The 24,104-nt window shown below is 34.0% G+C and overlaps 1 protein-coding gene across 7 annotated transcripts in view; it reads left to right on the top strand.

Annotated features, from left to right (window-relative positions):
• The window catches only part of LOC117238698, a 202,228-nt gene that overhangs the window by 111,598 nt on the left and 66,526 nt on the right, over nt 1–24,104 (top strand). For 6 of the 7 annotated variants that reach the window (XM_033503817.1, XM_033503818.1, XM_033503815.1 and 3 more), the window contains 2 exons: nt 9,302–9,522; nt 22,283–22,513. In XM_033503817.1, the coding sequence (XP_033359708.1) occupies nt 9,302–9,522; nt 22,283–22,513 (452 nt within the window). The remainder of the gene's footprint in view (nt 1–9,301; nt 9,523–22,282; nt 22,514–24,104) is intronic. The other variant, XM_033503821.1, reaches the window with a different exon arrangement.

Here is a 24,104-nt window from a genome sequence, read left to right as displayed (position 1 = left end):
AAACGGAAGTTTCGAGGCCTTTGGCCAATTTACGCGGTTCCCTTCTATACTCGAAAAGCTTGCAGTTAGGGTGAAAATAAAGCTAGGTTTTATGGTAAAGAAGTCGATATCCTCGTTTATCCAGCCACTCGTCGTTCGATTTACGAGGAAAGCGTAAAGCTCTGGCGTAAAATAACGCTGGTTGTTTATCGACAATGACGCAATGCGATTAACGGAACCACCATCGGGTATTTCGGAATATTTACGCTGTTTTTGAAAAACGGACTTGCGGTTTATTCAAATAACTACGATTCATTCATAGACTGTTTGTTGAACGACTGTAATATTTTTAAATGAACGTTAATGCTGCCTCTTTTACCAGTATTCGAATTTTGTACGTCAAAAACTTTTACCATACAGTTCATAGTAGCAGAACCTCGTTTATCCAAACAGATCGGAAAATAAGTTCGGATAACAGTTCGGATAACCAAATAGTTCCGATAATTAAAAGAGGTTCATTAGATGGCTATACTTCCCAGCTCTTGTTATTAGTTGAAATACACATATCAAGAATTAGGTGTAATAATTTCAGTTGATTTTTCTTTGACACGTAGGATCTGTTTGAATATAACAAATAATTGCATATGTTGGTATACTCATAAGAACAGGTTTATCGGTTCGAATTTAGAATGCCCCAGCCCATTTTCAGCAGGTACCACTGCAACTCGATTTATTAGTGGTTGAACTGTGTTTACTCCAGTGCGGTCTCTGGTGGTTCCAGATCCACATAAACAGTACACAAGTTTGACATGTTTCCAACTGTACCAAAATCATTGTTGCTCATTCTGCGTGTACGTACTAAGGCATTAAACTACTAGCTTCTCCGCACTGAAAAACAAAGATCCGTGTGGCTTAGACGTTAAGCTGAGTTTACGTTAGTCCAGTTCAGGACTAATCTGGATCAAGCGACTACATTTCAGTGTTTCGACTGGCAATTGGCCAATGTCTACATTATTCACAAAGTGACAATTCCAGTCTTTTGTGAAAATGGTAGACTGCAATGGTAATAGATTCACACAGCAACCGGACGGGACAATACATGTATGGTACGCACAACGGACAACGCATATAATAAATATGCTTATTTATATTTATATATCTATATGTATATAATACATATAAAAAGTATGCTTCAAATTATATCATGTTTGGTCTTGTTTTAATCAGAAAAACCTCAAAATTACATCGGTAGAAATTATGTTAAATGAAGATTGAAAATAAAGAAAGAATTCCGTTGTTGCATTAACATTATGCAAGCGATATGTTTCTTTTCATTAATCCTTCTCTTTCACTAGCACTGTCTTTTTCTAAGTATGATAAAGTGGCGGGTCGTATCTATTACACACAATCGAGTCATGTACACGATAATTCATCGCCGAAGTGTCCCGATTTTCGATCAGTTATGCAGAAAATACATTATCTTCTGAATGCATGAATCGCTGAAGATGAAATTTCATACTTTGAGTTTGCCTTCTTCCCATGAAGTCTCCTAAATCTCGTCGGCTATCGATGCCATTAAGAAAATCCATCCATAAATTCATACAGAGATTACCAAAGAAATAATAGCGTGTACCCATTGATGTTTAACACAACCGTGTAATCAGTTATCACTGATATAAAATCATTCAATAACACTAATATTATTACACATATCATACGTGCAGTGATATACCTAGTATACTTAGTCGACAATGTTCAGGATACATGCAATAGATAAGTGATAATGTTCTATACTAATCGTAACGTAAATCTAGTTGGGTAACCCACCGACCCATTGTAAACTATCGTACGATGCAGGAAACCGTGTTTCATCTACAAATCGAACGTAGTTTTGTACTGCATTACTTCACCTAGGGTGATATACGTACGTACAGGGTATCCCAGTTAAATCGATCCCAGCAAACATCTCCGAAACTATTTATGATACCAGAAAATGTATCGCACAAAAGTTCTATGGTTTCGAGGGATCCATAATTTGATGGATATACGAAAGCCAACTTCATTCTTTTCATGGAACCTTTGTATTTGTTTATCTTGTTTTTCATACGATAGGTTTCACAAAATAATTGTTTAAAAATCTGCTGAGTAATCACTTTGCTCAATATAAATAACTCAACAACATTCTACAGGGGATGTCAAGATTAATGTATAAAAAATTATCTGGTTCTATAAAAAAATAACTCTGAGCTTCATATAAATCGCTTCTCTGCCAAATCAATTAACCTCACACAAAAACATAAAGCAGGAAAATTTGGTGAAATTATATAAAATAAGCAACAATGAAACGCGTTTGCAGTAAAATTCCGAAAATTTCAAAAGGTGAAGTTAAACACTCCATTGTTCTGTGAACAATTCATATGTATCCTATACATATGAACAAAAAGGTACTGACAACATGTTAAGCTCTTTCCGAAATCATTTAACTCTTGTTCGGAACATTTCACACAGCATCCTGAATAGTTTCAAAGACATACGTTTTAAATGGGACACCCTGTATGTACTATATATCTTTCCCTGCACGTACATGTCTTGCATTGCATTTACTCATTGTCCAACGAACGCCTAACTACAAGCTCACTCTTCGTGAAGCTTTCAACCTAGTGAAACTCTTGCTAGAAACAACAGAATGCTCGATGCGCGTTACACACGCTCGTATCTGCCAAAGACAATCACAGTCTCGTCTCATGTCGCGGATTTTCATTCTGAGAACAACCAAGCATCGATGCGCAACCAAGTCGTGGACAATGTTGTCCAGGCAACGACTCGCTGCCGCTGCAAAAAGAAGTGATGGATGCCGAGGTTCTGTTTAGAATCCACCTAAACGTGCTGTCTGCAGATCCGACGTCCATTGTTCTTTGCAGATACAGCCTGGCGATTATGAAGGCTCGCTTTAACACGTGCCGTGAACACTCGGTTTACGCACTGTTTTCAAAGGGTTCTCACTTTTTGCTAGAGGCATCCCCAGATATATATATTTTGGAAGGGAGAATTTGGAATTTTGTACAGTTTAAATGTTAACTGCTGTACAGTAGTTATAGAAAGTACATTTGTTCTGACTGTAAAAGCGTATTTGTATTTATTATAGCATGTGTATTTATTAATATGCATCACTGAATTTATTATAGCATTTACATACTTATCAATTAGACGTGTCTGTAATAACTTTTGTATAATTTAATAGTACTTTGATATGATTCAAAACATTTCCCAGTTTCTTTGCTTTGATTTGCTTATTTTTTTGGGCCTATCCCGTTGGACATGTATTAGGTTGTCCGGAAAGTGTATTTCTTTTACAGACACGACTTTTACAACGATGCATTTTTATACAAACATGAAACCTAATCTATCAAACGTTGTGATCTTTATCTTGATAGAAAAAATGGATCATATGTAATTCGATAAAATAATATAAAACGGAAAATATTGTGCATCCATTATTTCTTTATAAAACGAAAGAAACTTTTCGGACGACCCAATATTTACTATAGTTCATATGAAACGCAAAAATAAGTTTCCTTGCGGTGTCCCTCGTGATATTTATTGGATATTAAGTATACATTGAAATCATAATAATATTTATTTTATATTCGTATATCATATTTTACGTCTGTTACAAGCAGATTCTTTGGCACAGCGGATTATTGATTTAGTTAGCATACCTTTTCTTACCTTAAGGATTGTTATTCTAACCTTATAGTATGCATTAAACGCAAATGTATACATAATAATAATAATATTATTACAAATTGAAACTGAGAAAAATTCAATTCCATTCTTTCATCTACATCGAATAAAATATTATTCTCTATACGATGTTTATGGAGATTTTACACACATATTATCATTTAATTTTCCTTTCACAAACGTTTCATAAATATCTTGTTTTATCCTCGTTCTAAATATATTATGAATTGCATGATTTATGAACGATGTATATAAAAATAAAATTAAATAATATTAATTATAATTAACATCACAGCCATTAAACGATAACTTCACCTCAGTTCTGTCTTGATCGCCAAAAAGTCAAGGATAATCTAAAAAATCACGCCTGAAATAAACATCACGTTTTTCCACAACTTAATCTTTAGCATTAACTCAGGATAATCTTTCATCTCGTCAATTTCAGAAGGCTTCGTCGCGCCGTCAAACCTCTTGGATTTAATGTCGTATTAAAGGCAACGGTGTGTCCTCACCTCGTATCGAGTCAACCCTCTGACGACTTTCATAAAGCTTAACGTGAATCAACGCGACGCGATTTCTCGTGTGCCGTTCGGGGATTAATAATCCCTCGATCACACGCGCGCGACACATCGAATTCGAGCATTTTGGATCTGTTTGAACATTCGAATGCAGAACATCGTGGTTCGCGTAATCTGTGAAACACATATATATTTATATACATGTATATTTTGGAACAGCGTCGAAAGAGAAATTTTCCTGAAGTTTCTATACGCTACTGTGCGCGTTCATATGTTTGTAGATTGTGGAACGAAGCTGTTCTACAAATATAGTTTTCTACAGTTGTTGTATAGATATATCTTTAACTATTCACCGAGATAATTGAGTATATACGATCGTAACAGTTTTAGTATCAAATAAGTGACACTAAGTACGTGTGCATGGATGGACCGAACGCTTCAGATTCAGATGTGAAAAAAGAAAGTATGATAACTGATGGTTTTAGGACTGACGCGATTAAATTTGTTTTAAGAAAGTGTACGGTGTTTGCCTGCAGCAAGTGAACAAGATTATAAAATAGAGGAAAAGAACATTTTTCAACGACACTTTTCGTTCTAGGCTCTGCATTGCATTTCGTTGCGTTGCATTACACTCTTATTCCGTAACATATTTAATGATAGTTTTATCTTTATATTGAAATCACTTCTAAAGGTATTATAATAAATATTCTTGCAATAATAGTTACAGTGGAACTTCGTTGTAATTACTTGTGAAAAAGATCTTCATATTTTACCTATTTTAGCCTCCCAGGGTGGTTCTTTTACAGTTACTTTCTTAATCAATGTGTAATGAGCAAAGATTGTCCATGACTGGAAACTCAGTATCCTACTTACGATCTTATCAACGCTGTGTTCATGAAAACCTACAGCTTTCTCCTGGGGTATAATATCCTCTACACGAACAAAGCAAACAGTTCTTCGCAATCACTTTTCAACCTGCAATGAGCTAAATAGCATAGATGTTTTCCCTTAGTGTGGAAGTAGAATGGTGAAGTAAAAATCCCATTTTTAAAATGTTAGAAAATCATACAGACTTGCCACAGGAAATTTGCTATAGGGAAATTGAAAAAAGGAAGAACGTTTTAAGTTCATGAGCGAAAAAATTGCGAGACACACAGTCTTGTTGTGGGCAATCGAGATCTCCTCCGAAGCATGAAACCAGCTTTTGCAGCAGTTTCCTTCGAACATGGACGAAATTTCCGCAGTGTTTCTATTTAAAGCCACTGTGTAAGTAAAATATTACGCCAGCTGCATGAAACAGGAATAAGGAAAATAAGGATAACGAAAGATTCTGCTAAAGTTAATTATCTACCCTTTTCCGTTTGCGATTATTTTCATAAATAACAGGATTATTTTTCATATCTATTATCTTCGAAATTAAGATGTAATTATCATGAGGTTGAATTTGCTTAAGATATAACAATATAATAATTCAACAATATATATAAGTGAACGTTCCACGAAAAGAATTAATAACACTTCAAACTCCACCAAATATGGATAAATCAAAATTTTTATTTTCGGGCATTAATTGTCGAACTCAGGGTACTTGTTATTTCTTTAGAATATTATTTTTTGCCTTTTTGAGACACACAGTCGATGTTAAATAGGCATATGTTTTGTTAAAGTAAAGACTGATAATTCCATAATTATGTTATCGTTAATTTCGCATATTATTGATCTACGATTTACATTGACGTTATCTGGCTTGATGATTTCAATTTTCATTTGGCGAATAGTGTAGAATTTTGTAGATTCAATAAGTGAAATGAGACGTAAAATTAGAAATATTATATCGCGAAATTCTATTTTGTTTCGAATTTGTTGCGCGTATATTGCGATAACTAAAGTTTCTCAATTCGCGTTTAACGTGTAGCTTAAAGTTCCTTTGACTGGGAGCAAGAGAAAATCCAAGTTCCGCACCCGCGCTCGCTTCTGAACACGTTTTATTATACGGCAAATGAACGAGTTTCCATAACACGAATGATGGTATTGCATTTCCTAACGAATTCCGCTGAAACTTAAGCGGTTAATATACCACAGACTCTGCAAAACTCAGACGATGTTAGAAATTTAAAAAAGTACGTAAATTGTCCTCGATAATGTTCAATTTTAAATTCGATTTTGTTCTCGATAAGTTAAATAAGTTAAATTTAAGCTTTAAAGTGAATTGGTTTTTTTTTCATTGCCACTGAATATTAATCGTTAATGTAAAGAATTACAATTTTTTATGGATTCATTTTAAATCTGAAACTTTGAATAGTCTTCGTGACGCAGGTTAAAATGTTTCCACAAACTTGTGATTTGAATTTATTCTGTATCAAAATACAAATGCGATTGTTTGTTTTCATTATTTCTGAATTTTACTCACTAATTTAAATTTATATAAAATTTTCGTGCGTTCATTTAAAATTTGAAAATCGAGATGTTTCTCTGGTGGTGTGTAGTACTACATACATATCAAATTGTAATCGAATGTTAAAATTACATTTCAAATGCGAAATTATTATTCGATACCTAAAAGTGTTTAAAATGTTATGCAATGTGAAAATGTACACAGTTTATGATCAGTTCCTTTCTACTGTATATTATTAAACGCTAATATTACATAAACCAGTCCATTGAAAATATCGAAGATTCTATGTAACATTATTGAATCACTATAACGCAGTGAAACATGAAAAAATTGACGTAATCCGAGCACACAATAAAGAAACTAGGAAACCATCAAGTGCACACACTTTATTGATAGAGAGATCGATACTTCAAATATAGCCAAGCGCGTTTTACTCATATTATTACGTCACCTTATGTGAATGTACAGTTAATTAGGTCGTTCAATTAATTTTTCATCCTGCAATCGATGGAAAAAGCGAGAAGTTAAAATTGATCAATCTATTTCGCTGATTAAGTTGTTCTATTCCCTCAGTTGTCATTTGAGAATTGATTTAGCTAACAACTGGAAAACAAATATAGCGCAATAGGTTGTTTTTCTATAAACATAATACAGGAAATATAAAAATACAGCACAATAAGTTAGACTTATTTAAGTTTACATTCTTCTTCAAAAGTCTTAGGACGTGTCTTATTTTTTGATAAAACTTGGATACTCGGTGTAAAATTATTAACAATTTTACTAATTATTTCAGTAAAATTATTAATATAATATATAGTAATGTATACTTTCTTTATCGTATAAAATATCAAGTTATAAATGAGCTATCGGAACATAATTTACGCACTGTCTTTCTAAATTTTGAAGTAAACGTAATAACAGTCTTAAGAGTTTTGACCAATGATTATCTATAATCTGTGATTGTTGATCCATGATCTTACGATACATAAGTTTTAAAATACTTTGTCTCATTCAGAAAACTTAAAAAATGTTACATAGTTAGAGCTGGACGTTTCTTTAGCCTTCGGTATAGTCAAACGCAATTCGTTTGCTTAGCCTCTTCGTCCTTCCGTGGTTGTTTAATAAATTAATTATTACTAACAGATTTTGATAATGGCCAGGAGCTAATAGAAACAGAGCACTGCTTCAAGTTATAATGCGTTCAATTAATAGTCCTCTCATGAAATTAGGTCGACCGCGACGGGTTAAAGCAATTTAATTGTTCTCGCCAACTATCGAGGAGAAGTCACTTTTCGCCAAAACGTGACCACTCATCCAAACCCCCGAAGGCTTATTAATGATAGCACTAACAAGCGGCAACGGTCAATTCGAGTGAAAGCTTCGAAAAGATTCGTGGGGAGCTGGCAATACCCGATTCGTTATAGTAAACGACATTCTTCTTGACATTTCTTCTTTAACTTTCGTTTGATAAAATTCGAATTGCTATCAGTTGCTGATTTGTTAATTGGAGATGTTTCATAGACGTCTATCAAGTCAAAACCCACTTAGTACACGTTTGTCTGGCAGATTTTAATCGTTATATTAAGTATTAAAAGCGAGTGTAATATCGGAAAATTAAGATATAAATTTTTCCCGATTGCTTACAATTTATTAATATTAAATTTATACAAATATAAATTGGACAGAAACGATGTTTGTTTAACTGAAACTAAATGTGATACTCGTATCTATATCAAATAACTTTACAGTTATTTGGCCACTCTCGTCACAACGAATCTAACACTCTCTCTCTCTCTCTCTCTCTCTCTCTCTCTCTCTCTAACAACTCGATCAATTCTCTCGACTCTACTCTTCGGTGTCTCGATTAACTCTAACGACTCTTCGACGACTCGATTAGCTCTGCCACACACACTTTTCGACTCGCACACACTGACCTTTCGGTCGTCCCACCTTGAAACACGAAACCGTCCTTCTGATCTAACGTTGTTTATTGTTTTTCTCATATCTATATAAGAACTAGGTGACTTTAGTCACATAGGCGCTCTTAAATGTAAACGAACCACAGAAGGACGACGTACACGGTTTTTTCTATTTTCAACCGATCTCTAGTTCAAACTACTTTACGATATTACACGAAAATAAGATAAAAAAATGAAAAAGAATAAAAAAGCTGGTTTTTATTTAAAAATGTATGTAAAAAGAAGGAAATAGTTGTCCTAATTAGATATCATTAAGTAATCGACTGTAATAATAATATACGGGGAAACTTGTATTTGTTGAGCACACGCGGTAACCATATAACAAGGTATCACTCAATTGTCGAAGTCGTATTACTAAAAATAAAAACCTGGAGGGCTTGCATTAGTTTAGTTCTTTCAGGTTTTCAGAATTTTAGCAGTTTCAACGATTCTCTACTTGATTACATAAATCTCGGATTCGTGACTTAAGCCAAATATTCTCCCATTTTTACCTTGTAATCATAAGAGAATTGCCTTCCTCGCCTTCGTTAGAAATTTCTTCGTCCAAAAAGCTTATTTAAGAGAACAGAGGAGAAAAATTTCAGTTTTCAAGCTGTTCGCATACAAAATTTCATCTAGACAGACAAACAGAAAAGTAATCTAAATAAAGACCATTAGAAAATTAAAAGATTTGAAAATTTGTTCAGGTGGATCGTGCGGAGAACGAGGAGGGCCAGGGAGGGGGTGGTCTGTCGACGTTTTCGGCGGGCTGCAGCGGTGCTTCCGGTTCGAGGATGGGCCCAGGGCCCGACTCCGGTAGCAGTGCTCCCTCTTCTGTTCCCCACTCATTGGCGACCTCGAGGGACGACGAAGACGAAGAAGACGAGGAAAGCAGCGGGCGACGTTCCAATGGCCACACAGGAACGCGGTGAGTCAGTTCGATTCTTTTTCTCCTTATTTTACGGTTTTAATCGGTGTTTCCCTTGGAACGATCCTCCCTACCAAACACCGCACGCTTCCTTGTACGTCGAGCGACGAAGCTCTAAGATCAAGAACACGTCTTCGTTTTAGAGTTCTATCGAGGATCGTTGGCTGAATTCTCAGCCAAGATTGCGTGACTCGATGTGTATATTCGGGTTGTAGATCGATTATACGGGTTGGTCTATGATTTCTCCAGAATTCGTAACATCGATGATGGACTTCTTGTGGCACTGATGATTGATTTCTTCGAATAGTTGGCTGGATTTGTATGTTTCCTCTCGTTCGCAAAAAATTCATCAATGTCGTAATTGTTAGAAACATTGTTCATTAATTTGAATCATTTTGTATCATCATGTGACTCATAATGCATTTTTCTCATCCTGTTGCGGTCTTTGAATCTTTGCCTGTTCTATCGTGTATTTTGATTTTTGAGAAATTTCGTAATTTTGGGAAAGAAAAGAGTATTTTAAGCATCCTTGAGAAAAAGGAATCAAGCACGGGGAAAATTGTCATGCAGTTACATTTTTTAGATTATGGAGAGGAAAACTTGTATTTTCTTATATTGCACTTAGTACGAAAAAATTTCGTTCTGGTTCAAGAATAATTATTATGTAATCTAATAATCTTAAATCGAACTGTAAGAACAAAACTTATTTTCAGAATTCTACTTAAGAATGGAACATATAAAACACATCGTTTCAATAATTGCCAAAAATTTCTTTTTAAAGTAATGTAGTTTTGCAAAATTACGAATTATTAAAGCGACTCTCGTAACCAGAAAATTCACAAACCTATCAAAGGAACAGGAGTGATAGTTCTCGTTATGAATATCTGTCGCAGAAAAATAATTTCCGCAGCAAGACCGCAGCAAGATTTCACTATTTTCTCATCTATCTTCTTTCTATATGTCTCCGCTTTCTTCTTCCGCCTTCTCGGGAAATATTCAAATTTAAAGAAAGATATGACAAAAGTGAATTTTGCCTGGGAAACGCGCCCCGAATTATTCGTGGCAACACTTGGGCGATAATCCGTACGAAGCATAGAACCCACGAGAATTTTAATTCGACACGTTGCGACCAACAGACCAATTCCAGTGGAAAATGAATTCGAGTAAAACGAGAGTGATGGCAGGAAAATACTTCGCGAATGATGGAAACGAAGGGTACGCAGATTAGAATTTTATTTCGTTCTGCGAAGGTTTTTAAATATAGAAATTCTAGATGCTAGAAGTTCGCTCTTTAATAAATTTCGGAAATATTTTCGGTAATAAAATTATTCTGAAAAAGTAGTGTTCGATATTCACATTGAATTATCGCGATATGTTCCAAATATGCAAAAAATATGTTACTTTTCGTGCAGATATTAGTTTCGAAAGATATAAGCAAGACCTATAGAATAAAATGTTTTTTAATAAAATAAATGGACTAATTAACAGTCCAACATTTGATAGCTTTACTATAAACTTTACTATTTGTTATATTACAATGGCGTTTTCAATTCAAAATTTATAAATTCAAAGTAAACTCCATCAATTAGAGAATAAGATCATATTAATTTGTGAACACTTTAATTAAAATTAATTTCAATCTAAAAAAGTATAATTCGAAACAAAATTGTTAATATGATGTTTTATAAGAAATGAAAATATAATAATAGCTTTTTAGAAAAAGTGAATGTGAAATGAAAGGAAGTAGAAATGAGGGTAATAAATGCTTCGTAACAAACGAAAATTGTTTGTCCTTGGAGATTTAATAAAAATCTTCTAAGTCTTTTAATGTCCAATAGATTCGTAGAATTTATAATCCTGAATATCTTTTCGATCGTTAAAATACGTGTACAGTAGGTTTTATCAGGAGCTTATATAATAAATTCGAAATGTATACATACATACGTCTGTATATATATATATATATATATGTTATAATCCAACTGCAGATTTTCCTGCATTTATAGGATATTTGTAGATGCAAAAATGCACAGAATGCAAATAATTTGCAAAGATATATGAAATATCAAAAATATAGTACTCTCTATAATATCTAGTAAGTGGAACCATTTTCTACCTATATTTCATTTCTTTAACTATATTCATAAAGATATAAATTTGCATATACATCAGATCAGTTGTAATACTAAATGATATTAGTCACGTACCAAACGATGGGAATCGAAATTGTTCAGAAGCATTGAAATTCTTGATGGCACGAAGATTAAATCAACCCTGGATTAATATCGATATCTGTGTTAGAAGTAAGTTTTAGTCCATGGAAATCAATTGCGAGTACTTGTCGCGGCGAATTGCTTGAACATGGAAATTGATGGCCAGCCAATTTACCGATACAACTAAAAAATGAGCAGAAGAATGATTTTGTCACTTCTGATTTAAATGTATAATAATTATGTGTTATTATATTATTATAATTGTAATTATTATAATAATATTATATGTGTAATAATTATTCTCGACCCTTTACGATACTCATTTCTTTAAACTAATTTCCTATTCTGCTGTAAAAGTACGTGTAATTATAAAAATATTATTTACACATGAAACAGAGAAAAATGCTTTTCCTAAGGAAATAGCAGCATAAATATTCTCTTTACAAAACACTCAAAATAATTGAAATAGTTTCAAGTTACAAAGAAGCATATAAAAAAGCGATTGGCACGAGAAGACATTAGTTTTAGATTCAACTATTCAAACAAAATAATATCAAATCATATATTTGCAAATTTCTTTAGTGAATCGTAATTATACTATATCTGTTATCAGAGAAAAATATCAAGGAGATCGTTCGGAATTATTCGTTTGATACAGAAAATACCTTCGATTCAAGAAATTCCTACGTTTTCCATTTTTACACAGTTTTAGATTGCCTTTGCAAAATTTCTGGAAATTGTTCTGCTGGTGGAATTTTTAAATAGAAATGCTCAAATAGTCGACATTTCGTCACATTAATGATGCAAGAGAAAATATCAAGGATGTGTTAAATGTCACTTCCATTTCTCTAGACATTCACCGTGCGCGTAATACAGCTTCTTGTTCGTGGAGGTAAAGCCCCATAACATAGAATTCCAGCTTTCTTAGCCGATGGGGACAAGTTTTGTGCTTGCAAGCACGTAACTACGAGTACGTGATATCCGTGACAGGAACGTGCACAAAACGTGTCACCAATTTTGACAAGTTTCTTGAACGTTTTACGGTTATATACTTGGTGAGAAATTGCCTTCTTATAAAGACGATGTTCTATCGAAAATATGTTTGAAGTGACACTAATTTCAAGTACCTGGCGAAGGAATTTAACGATGATATAAATTTACTAGGAAATCGTACTAGATTAATTGACAAACTTATCAAAGAGTATAGTTCCTTTCATCAAGAATCAGCTTTACTAATATTCTACGAAACAGTAAAAAAGTTCAACTGATGGAATTGGTCAATATATTGGCAACAGAACAAAAAGTAACGCGAGAGGAAATTTTCGGATAGCTCTATTCGAGTCTGCACGAAGATATTGTATTTTTTATTTCACACGATGACACGAGAGCGTTAATCCGAAAGACAGATACTGTCGAACAGTCAGATCGAATCGACAATTTGCAAATTGAAAATGAAACTAGGGATAACAAAAATGATGTGTTTCGTGCGCAAACTTCGTGCAACATTAACAAAGATGAAATGAAAGGAAGTACAGTTACATTTACTTCCCTCTAAAGTGAAATTAATTGAAAGTAATTTGTCTCAAAGAGAAATTAATTAGATCTAGCGAAAGTTGAATTATTCACTTTGCGATAGTTCACGTGCGTTACGCTCAAATTATTGCGCGTGTCGCACCGAAGGCGAAGATTGAAATATTTTTGAATATTTAACACAATAATTAAAATTCATTCATTCAACTACTCTAAGCCCTCCATAAAATTAGAAAGTGATGCAACGAGATTTTCTTCAATTCTCCGTGAAACAGATATTTTCTGAGCAATCCGTCTTATTTGACACTGCTGTACCAAATTTTATTTTTGCAACAAATTAACTATTATTCGTTTCTTTTTTTTTTTTTGCAAATTCATTTTAGAGTAAATACTATTACGATACAAATTCTGATAAATGAGATATATTCTTTTGCAGTAAGAAGTTACTATACGATAAAAGGTTCGCTTTTCAAAATGAAATAAAAAAGGCATAAAAATTTGTGTTTTTGGCTTTTAATTTGTGTAAAATACAATAATTATCTATTTTGTCTTTGTGATATATTTATTTTATAAAATTACTCGAATACTTTACTTTAATTGCATTATGTCACTGAACATTTTCGCCAGGCAAATTGACTGCTAGATTTAAAAAGCGACAGAAACGTACTATCGTGATCGTTCAATTTAACAGTCTCTCTCGCAAACGGGTCGCATTTTTTACGGTCCTGTGTTACGCATGTGAAGGGAAATTAAGGTAAATTTGCTGGGACTGCTCAGTCAACGTGTAAAATGAGAATGAATCTCGCCTCGAACTGGTTTCATTCGATTCACTTGCAAATTAACGTCAATCAGTGCTTTTTAGTCGACACTTGATTTCCGTAACAATAATTACAATCCGCACTGAACCAGCGTATAATACACGGAGGAAAAATAAGATAATATTATTTCAAAATGAAATATTATACACATATGAAGAAAGAAGAAACTGTAACTAAACTCAAGAATATAATTGTGTAATTATATAAGACATATAATTATATAAAAATAAGTGAAAAATATTTAAGATTCTATTCCTACCTGATTATCTTCTTTTTAATTGTAATACCAAGGTTGTCATCAAATTATAAAATATAAATGAAAAATTCTGGTAAAAAGAATCTTTATTTGAAGCCACCAGGAGAAAAAAGATAAAAAATATATATATAGTAAACAAAATTAAAGTCGTGTCATCAGCTTGGTTCAGAAGTAATTTCGCAGTCTTTTTCGCGTTATACCACAGCAGACAAGATCTTTTAATACCATTAATGAGATTTAATAACGTCGATGCTGTGTAGCTCTCGCGAACGGCAAGTTAATTACTTTCAAGCCAATTACATTTTATATTCGAGTGCGACGAGATACGTGGCTTGCCTTAGCTTTGAATCGAAGCATCCTTTTAGTATCTAACTGACACGTTTTTACACTGCATGCATTAAAAGCTAAATTCAAAAAATGAAAATTTATAATCTAAAGACGACGCAAATGTTCACTATACAGGGTGTTCGATAAGTGGGTAAACAGTTCTGGAAGGACAGAACCATTTCAACAGCCAAAGAGAAATGTTAGGAGAATTGTATAAAGTTGGAATTAATTGTAGACTTAGTATAGGTTTAATTGTCAATAACAAAAAACAAAGCTGGAAACGCAATTCCTTTATTCTTGATTTTCATCTTGTTTTAGCTTCAAGCATCAAATGAAAAATTAAGAATAATTGCATAAAAACCACATATGGATGAGTTAAAAAAATTTCATGGGAAATCAATAGAAATTAGGTAGCTCATTCCCTAACAAAGTATATGCTTAATTACTTGGACTACGTTGTTACGGTTTCCAGTCAGACGCAATAAGGGCATACCATCTGGGAGCTTTAATCAAAAGTCGAGCTCTCGAAAGACTTTGCAACAAATTCCTGCAACTTTGATTTAACAAGCTTTGCCGATCCTCGAGTAGGAAGTCGACTCGAATCTCTACGTAGGCGTATCAAGAACTCCTCATCTTCTCGAATCACAACTGTCGTTTATTCAATGTCGAGTTCCTCTGTGTTCAATGCGTGTTCATACACCAGTATTTTTATTCTCTTTTATCATGTTGCAAAGATATTACCACTTATTTTTGTTGAACATTTTTGCACATCGCAATCGGATAACTATGTCGTACAGGATTAAACTACCACGCTTAGTTTTATTAAATTCTTGTTCATTGTTACGTCTACAGATACGAACCAAAATAGGAATTATTTTGTAGCCAACATTTCAAGTAGTATATGTAGTTATATTTCTTTTTAATTTAACAAAACTCGCCTCTCTCTTTCTGCGAGAAATTTGCGAAATAAGAATTTATTTATAATTTCTAGCAGTATTGCGAAACAAAAAAATATTGCTTGAATACATCAAATTGTTTGAAATAAACAATTAATATTTCTTATTTGGAAACATATTATACAAGAAACAATTATTAAGAAATAGGAAAATTATCAGGTATTACCATAATACTTGAGCGATACTTATTCAGAGCTCAAGTCAAAAATAGGTGAAATTTTTCTTTATCGCGATTTGATTATTTTACTAAAACATTCGAAAGGTTAATTTGAATTACCATTACGAGTCTTGGATACATCACAGTTTGTGTTATAATACTTTATTGATAACATAACCCGAAAAAAATTGATCCTATGACAGAAACATTAACGATGAATAACTTTTCTAATTACGAATAAGAATAATTAATCACCATAAATTAACTACCTTAAAAGAATGTATAAATGAATAAAGTATAAAAATAAAAAAATATAAAACAAAATGAAAGAAAAGATAGGAAATAACATATAAATTTTTATATATGGACTATATGAAGTGTAGTTTTTGGAGGAATGAATCAATTTATTATAACATATGTAAAACGATAGCTTAATCAGTCTAATACTAAAAAGCAAACCGTGACATTCGGAATCCAATATTAGCTGCTTCGAGCTATCCGTCACTACCATCTGTGTTAAATCTATGATTATCGCTGCCATTCCGAGACTATAAATTTAATATGACTATATAAATACATCGTTTGATTGTAATTGATTTTCTTATCATCTATCGAGCGGGCATTATTGTCTTGGATAAGATCTTTAGCGTCGAGATAAATGAACGATTGGGCGGCAGAAAACTGGATTTACAAGCGTGCTCAAAATATAGTTCTTGAGAATGTATAAATCATTGTGTTGATTAGACTATTGTTTGGAACCATACGGATTCCCGCCCAATATAAGTGACATAATCTAATGGTGTCCTCTGACTATTAATGTACAGGGTGTCCTATAAACGTATATCCTATTTCACTTTGTTTTCGAGTTATAACAGGTCTTCCTTTACAATAAAACATCAACGTATGAAGATCACTGACGATATAAAAACATTTGGTCAAAAAATTAAACAAAGTTTCTAGTAAATATGAACCACATCTGCACAACTGGAAAGAGCAAAATAGTCATTGATGAGGCATCTGCATTTATTCTTGGATACCTGTATATCGTCAATATTTCAAAGTTTTCAACTAAAAGGATCAATACGTATTGTCCATATAATATTGTCGACATTTATTGACGAATCGCGTTTTCGTTGAGAATTTTGAAATGTTGACAATATCATTGACTGTCTGAAGGCACCCTGGGACACTAACATGGTGTTTCATAGAATTTAGCAAAAAAGATCCGTGAAAATACCTCTTAACAGATTCTTCACGCTACAAATAACGCAACTTGAAGCACGACAATCGCGTAGTTCGCTCATAGTAAACGTAATTTCGCACTATTTCCCTCTTCGTCCGCCGTTTTCAACAGAGGGAATGGATTGCGTGGTAATTAGAGCGAGAACATTTTTTTCGTGCGCACACCGTGGCCGACGCTTCGTATTTCACATAGAAAATCCCTCATTTTCCATCAGATTAAGGCCAGCTACGTGCTAGTTCTGTTTCACGTTTCGCCCCTGATGTTCCATCATATACGTGGCCGTAATTCGTCCACCATCGTGAATCTGGTCCAGACTATAATACAACCGTCTCTCCTCAAATCCGCGCGAAATTACACCGGTACGAACAAAAAAAAAAAAAAGGGAAATACATGAATGGGTGAGGGTAGCCGCGTAACAATGCGATCAAAACGAGATACGTGACCGAGAGCAGAATCGCAAAAGGGTGAACTGACGCTTGAACGCGACGATTTCGAGAAATACCGATGGGTGGAAAATTTTCAAACGATTCGATCGATGTTGTTGCCCCTTGTTTGCTAGTCCAGTTGAAACCGACCTCGATTATTTAACAAATTGACTGTCATGTTGCTGATTCACGTTTGTTACAGTGCATTATTTGCAATAACTAAAATAAGATAAGTTTCATGAACTAAAAGATTTTCAACGATGTAAATGACTCGGACAAGATTTTCTGAAGTAAGTGCGCAAAGACAATATAATATTTCGAAAAAATTAAACGTTACGATGCAGTATATTTGTAATACATTGTTGTATATTTATGTAATGCAATTACGATTATGGAATAAAGAAAGTCTATGAAATATGGTTGATGATCAAGATATAACGTAATTTCCCGAGATTAAAAAGTTTGATGAGTGCGCAGGACGATCAAAATAAAATACAAGTTAGATGGATTAAAAAGTTTGACGAAGATCAAACTACGATATAACTTGGAAAGATTAAAGAGATGTAGAGTGCACAGTGCACACTCTGATCAAAATACGGTTCATCTTTGAAAACTTGAAGTTTGACGGATGCGCGGAAAATTTAAACTAAAGTACAAACTCTTAAAACGATATAATTATCTCTAAACGAATATGTAAATTCACGATCTCACAGTTGCATAAAAATTACGACGAATTTAGAAAATCTATTCAGATCAGTTATTTTTGATCAAAAATGGTGAAACTTCTCTAATTTTTCTCTCAAATCTATCACTTATGGGAAAAACACTGTAAATTAACAGCGTGAATACTCTGCATAATATTATCTATTAATTGTTTTTGTCAAATATAATTCCATTTCATAAGATTATAGAGTTTCTTCGTAGCTATCTATTACACCTTCTTTCATCAGCCACTGTATCTGTATTGTCTGCTGTAATGTCTAATAATTGCATAATGCACACAATGTTCGGCTTCAATGTTAAATACATCAAGATCAATATGAATTACCACGCGTGCAGTACGAACCATGCAATTTGCAGAATCAATATCTGGCCAGTGCATTAGCCAATGCCATAGCTCATAATATCCACATTAATCTGACGAGGTAGGTTCTTGAGTATAGAAACATATCGGTGTCCATCTTAATGCAAGAAGTCGATCTTTAAGAGTATCAGGGAATCACAGAGGAAATAAAAGTTCTGGTTAACCAAATCCAAATTTATTACTCGTGATCGTTCTATCTCTGTGCTTCGTGCGATGTATCGCCCCCCTCGCTTTGTGAATTTCTCAACTACGGAACATTTAAATGCATTGAAAATTTATTGGTCGACGAATCTGATGGAATGTGCGCCCGTCGATCATTTCCGATGTACGAACAAGATAGATCGAAGCGTTGAAATTTTTGAGAAATTGCGAATTGCTGTTTGTTTAGAAATTGAAACGTAGAGAAATTTATAATTTACTAGAAGAAACATGAAGGCAAGAAGAAGAAGAGCGACTTGCGAGGAATCAAACTGAAACGTTTACAAAATATTCTTTCAATTCCTTCGAGAGGATTACATTGAATAATTTTGCTTCCTGGGTGGAAGAAGAATTGATCGAAGATTTCCCTTTTTTTCTAATTGAAGAGATGAACAAAGTTTTTTAGAATTTGAAGTAAGTACAATCTTGCCCAAGGTGCTACAATGGAGGTAAATTTTAAAATAAAGTAAAATTGAATACGGTAGATCCTCATTGATCCGAACAGTTCAAGGATAAAGCAGTTCGTATTAGAACAATATTACAATGTAATAAAAAATCCATAAGTTCTAAAGCTAAAATTCAAATTTACAGAATATCGCTAAAGAATGAAGAAATTACTGACAGTATGACATATTAATGTACGAAACTTAAAGCGAATATTTTGTACGCTTCCTCCTTTTTACTTGCATCTCGCAGCTTAATGTAAAATTGTAACATGTTAATTTTTCCCCTTTTCTTAATACTTCTCTTCCTCTACTCATGACGTCGTCCTAGCGTTTCGACATTTCCACCATGATTCTCATTTTGCTCACGAAGACCACCGTCATTAGGTATTCCTGTAGACTCAATATCTCGCGAACTCTTGGCTTGCCGTGTTCCGCAGAAAGGTAGGTCTCAACTAATCACGTTGACCGACCACTCAAGAATACATAATGGTGCCGAACATTCATTTTCATGACTCATCAGTGTCGATCGCGTATCACCCACGACGAAAGACCAGCGAGAAAACATTACGATAAAAACTGAAGAGAAATTTTCACGACTTCGTTAGCGTCGATCGTGTTCTCATTGAGAAATCGAAAACTGAAAAGGAATTTCCTCAGCGGATGGTAGTGCAGACGTTAGTTCGGTTCATGGAAAACAAATGGAATTGGTGTTCCGTTGAATCGGATGATGAGATTTGCCATGGGAAAGACAAACTCGATATTCTACAATGCGATGGAGATGGACAGACGGACACAGAGTAAAATGAGTGAATGTGATCGCGTGCGTGCGAAATTACGTTAGTGGAAGGATGCTGGAAAATTGAAAGAGTGAGAGATAAAAGGAAGAGAAAGGGTGTGTTCGGAAAAAAGAGGGAGAATGGACGATCAATTTTTATTATTTGACCTGTTAACGATCCCCATTGAAGAATCAAAGGTTAGAGCGAGCTCTTGTATATGGAAACGTTGAATAGAAGGCTTTAATACAATATGCCGGATACTTGAAGCGAGATGGTAGAAAATAAAAGAGTTTCACTAGCAAACGATCGAAATCCACATCAAAAAAAGAAAGCAATTTAGTTACGCTTCTCTTCTCGGGCGGTATTATAGAGTAATTCGGGTCATTTGAAAGAGAGAGAGAGAGAGAGAGAGAGGGAGAGAGAGATGCTTTCGGCATGTTACTCTACGTAGATTGTTTACAATGAGGGAGAAATACTGTCGCCTCGTAACCTCGTGCATTTACATTTACAACCGAAAGACAAAATTTTCTTAACCCCTTGCCTTACAATCTTTTCATTTTTAGTAATTGTTATCTGTTCGTAATTGCAATGCTATATTAAATATAAAGTATGAACAAATTATATCCAATGACGTACTGTGGTTATGCATTAATCGTCAGATAGAAAAATTGAAATTAAAGTTGGAGTCTAAACTAGAAATTTATTAAGAAATAACAAAATCTCCTTTTGCTGTATCGAAATCATAATTCGTACATGAGTATACCACAGTATTATGAGGCAAGAGATTGAGCGATTTTCTGACATTATTTTCGGCTTAAATTGTGTAATCATTATGAACGTAGAATCACGCGATCCGAGTTTAAGGGGAGTCGTTAATCTTCCTTGGATATTTAGAAATATTTTGATTTCTCTGCACTGCATGATATTAAACATGACAGTTTAGTATTTTGTATATACAGAATATACAAATAAAAAATTGGACTTTGATTTGTGAGTAATTAATATTATAAATAGTACACTAAATTCAGATTTTTATACTCAGTATCTTAGAAATTTTAACGCACCTTTTGTCGTAGATTCGTTCGATTATCAAAGCACATTTAAGACGTAGAATTATATTCATGGCTAAGTTCTATATATTAATTAGCAAAGAAATATAAATATCACAAAAACAATGTTTATTGCAATATTAATGACTTAAAATAAAGAGCATGGTCGCACAAGTTTACTGTAACAGCACAATTAGTATAACTACGTTATACTAATCAAAAGGAAGATTAATGAGTCGTATTTATCAAATAACGTGTATTCTGACAACGAAAGCATTAAACATTCTCCCTAATTTATTGCAGCATATGCGATAATTGTAGTTGGAACCAAAATCTTTGACTGTTTAAAATTATTCAATCGTACTATGTATTTTGTCATGAGACCAAGTATGTTTGAGTGTTTAGTAGAAGTCTTTGACCAGCTAACAAATTATAAATTAATAGAAGGATATCTGATTTCATAGTTATTCGATGATTATTCTTTAAAAAGTATAAATGATAATATCAAAATTATGAATATTTTGTGCGATTAATTGCTATCTTGATAACGCAAATAATTTTTTACATGTATTTTATATTTTTGTAAATTTCTTTTCAGTATTTCAGGAAGTTAGTTATTATTTCCGGTTTATCCTAAATTATTCCTTATATAGTCTGTACTTTGATTCCAATATTCATTAACTCTTAATATTAACGTTAATAAACTAATCAACACCATTTTCATTGTTAACTGGTTATAAGTGTACGTGTCTTAAATCCAAGTTATCGAAAGAACATCCAACAACTGTTGAAGTCGCTCGAATGGTTGTCGTTCGCATGTACGAAAACAAAATCACGTATCTAAAAATATTTGGAGAAACCTAACATAAACGATCAAAGACATTGATCCCAACTATATCTACGAAAACATACACACAAAGAAAGAAGAACGTGAGGGTATGTGTGTGAGCGTAACATCTCGACGAAACCACTATGCTAGTGAGAGTGAAAGTTTGTGCGATTGTTGAAAGGTGACGCTGAAAAGTGGTGGTGAGACAAAAAAGCGAGCGAAGAAAGGAAAACCGAGAGAAAGGTGGAGAATGAGTGAAAAAAAATGGAGAGAAATGGGTAGAAAGGAAAAATGAGACGGAAGAAAGAAAAAATGGGAGGAAAGAGAGGAAAAATAAGAGGGAAGAACGAAAGAAAGCGAGGAATTCCCGCGAAGTCGAGCGAATGGGGCTAAACGAGAGGGAGAGAAAGAGAGTGAGAGAGGCAACCCGTCGGGGTTCTGTCTTCTTCGCAGGTTATCGGAGCTGTACCGTCGAGGCACCTTCTCGAGCCACGGAGAGTCTTTGGAGAAGGACGCCCCGGAACTGAGCGCAACCTCAACGACCTCGGAATCCTTGGAGAGCAATGGCCTCGATACAGAGATACCAGCTGCAGCCAGGAGACCCCGTAGTACAAGGGGCTCGCAAAAATGGAGTAACGTACGCGCCGTCATGGCGCTATATTCCTCCCTACGCAAGATCAAGAGGTACTCCCGTCATTGCTCGATATGGACGGTAACCTCTGAATTGCACTCTCACCCGTCACTCTGCAAACTCGTTTTACACGCCACTATCCACTCTGACACGTGTACATTGCTGTACATACATGATGGTATACAGTGGCTCACGCAAGTATTCGAACACTTGCCATGGAATTTCTTTTGTATGTTAGATTGTGTAATGTGTTCTTAGAAGAAAGTCTCTCTCGAACTTTATTAATCAAAGTCGGATTACATTAATGTTTTCTTAAAACAGCACGTCGAATCTTGTTACTTTTTGCGTAAGGTCTATCTATAATCAAGATGTAAGTTTTAATTTTTATAACATTTTTCGAGGTATATGCATTAACGAACGGCGAGTAAAGTTTTACTCAACTTAATATTACGTGCATTATACGAAATTGTGTGAAACTTTGTTAGCACTTTTATGGGACACGACTATCATGACTGTAATAGTACAATTCGAAACTAATGGAAAAATATATATAGAAGCTGCGAGATACCTGCTGCAAATACACGTCTAGTGAAAAACGAATGTACGTCGTGGATAGCAATCTGAAACAATTAATGTTGATAAAGATGATCTGACCAAATATTTTGGATTACTAATACAGCGAATACTTGACTGTTCAAATACCTTGGTAATTTGTGTGAAGTGTATGCTTCCAGTATATACATTTTGCATTTTGCACCGGCGCAGCATCGAAGTTACGAATGAATTAGGTTGCTGAAGGTTGTATTTTGTAACTTCTATATATATTTTCAATTTCGTTTCAAATTTTACCAATATAGTTGCGATAGTCGTGTTTTGTTACAATGCTAATGAAATTTTAAAATGTTTCGTATAATATATACGTAAAAAGTTTCTAGGAGTATGCGAACATGTTCGTGAGTCACTGTGCATAGCACACACAGACGGTACATTTTTACGAACTCGTAGCTACTTACACGGAAGACAATATAGCTATTGCTCGTGGGTTACGGTTCAATCGTGGACTCTAAGGGATGGCTGCATTTCTCAGCAGAGGTCACGAAATTTAATAAAGAAAGTTTTGGATAAAAGTGTACATTTAAACGTCCAAGTATCGTATGTAGAGAAGAGATACGTCTGTGGTCATTGAGTAGATTGATTAAGACTGCTGCGGTGTCCGAATTTCTGTTTCAAGCTTATTTTCATCTCAACGAATAGGAAGATTCTCGATGTTTCGAGGAAAAGTTTAACACAAATCTTTAATGAAGATCGCATATATTAACAATCATCCCTTCATATTTTTCTGAAGCTTGGAAAGATAAACTTTCCGGAATAAGAAATCGTGTTTGGACTTTGCACTTGCATTTTGAGCCCAAAATGCTTATTCCGAAAAGCCAATATCAAAATATCTCAGCATAGTGAATTTTTGAAATCCAAAATGGTTAGAGAACGTAGCAGAATTAAACCTTAGATTAAGAATTATAGAATGTATTCATTATATGTCTTGTATTAGGTATATTGTATATAAAATTTTCAGATTCTAAATTACTAGTATAGTATAGTAACACTATATACGCTGTAAAATTTCCTACTGGCTCATTAAACTTA

This window comes from Bombus vosnesenskii, unplaced genomic scaffold (genome assembly GCF_011952255.1).
Source record: "Bombus vosnesenskii isolate JDL3184/JDL3185 unplaced genomic scaffold, Bvos_JDL3184-5_v1.1 scf7180000013605, whole genome shotgun sequence".
Classification (NCBI taxonomy): Eukaryota; Metazoa; Arthropoda; class Insecta; order Hymenoptera; family Apidae; genus Bombus; species Bombus vosnesenskii.
The sequence above is the reverse complement of the archived record's forward strand: the minus strand, read 5'-3'. Positions and strand labels throughout refer to the sequence as shown.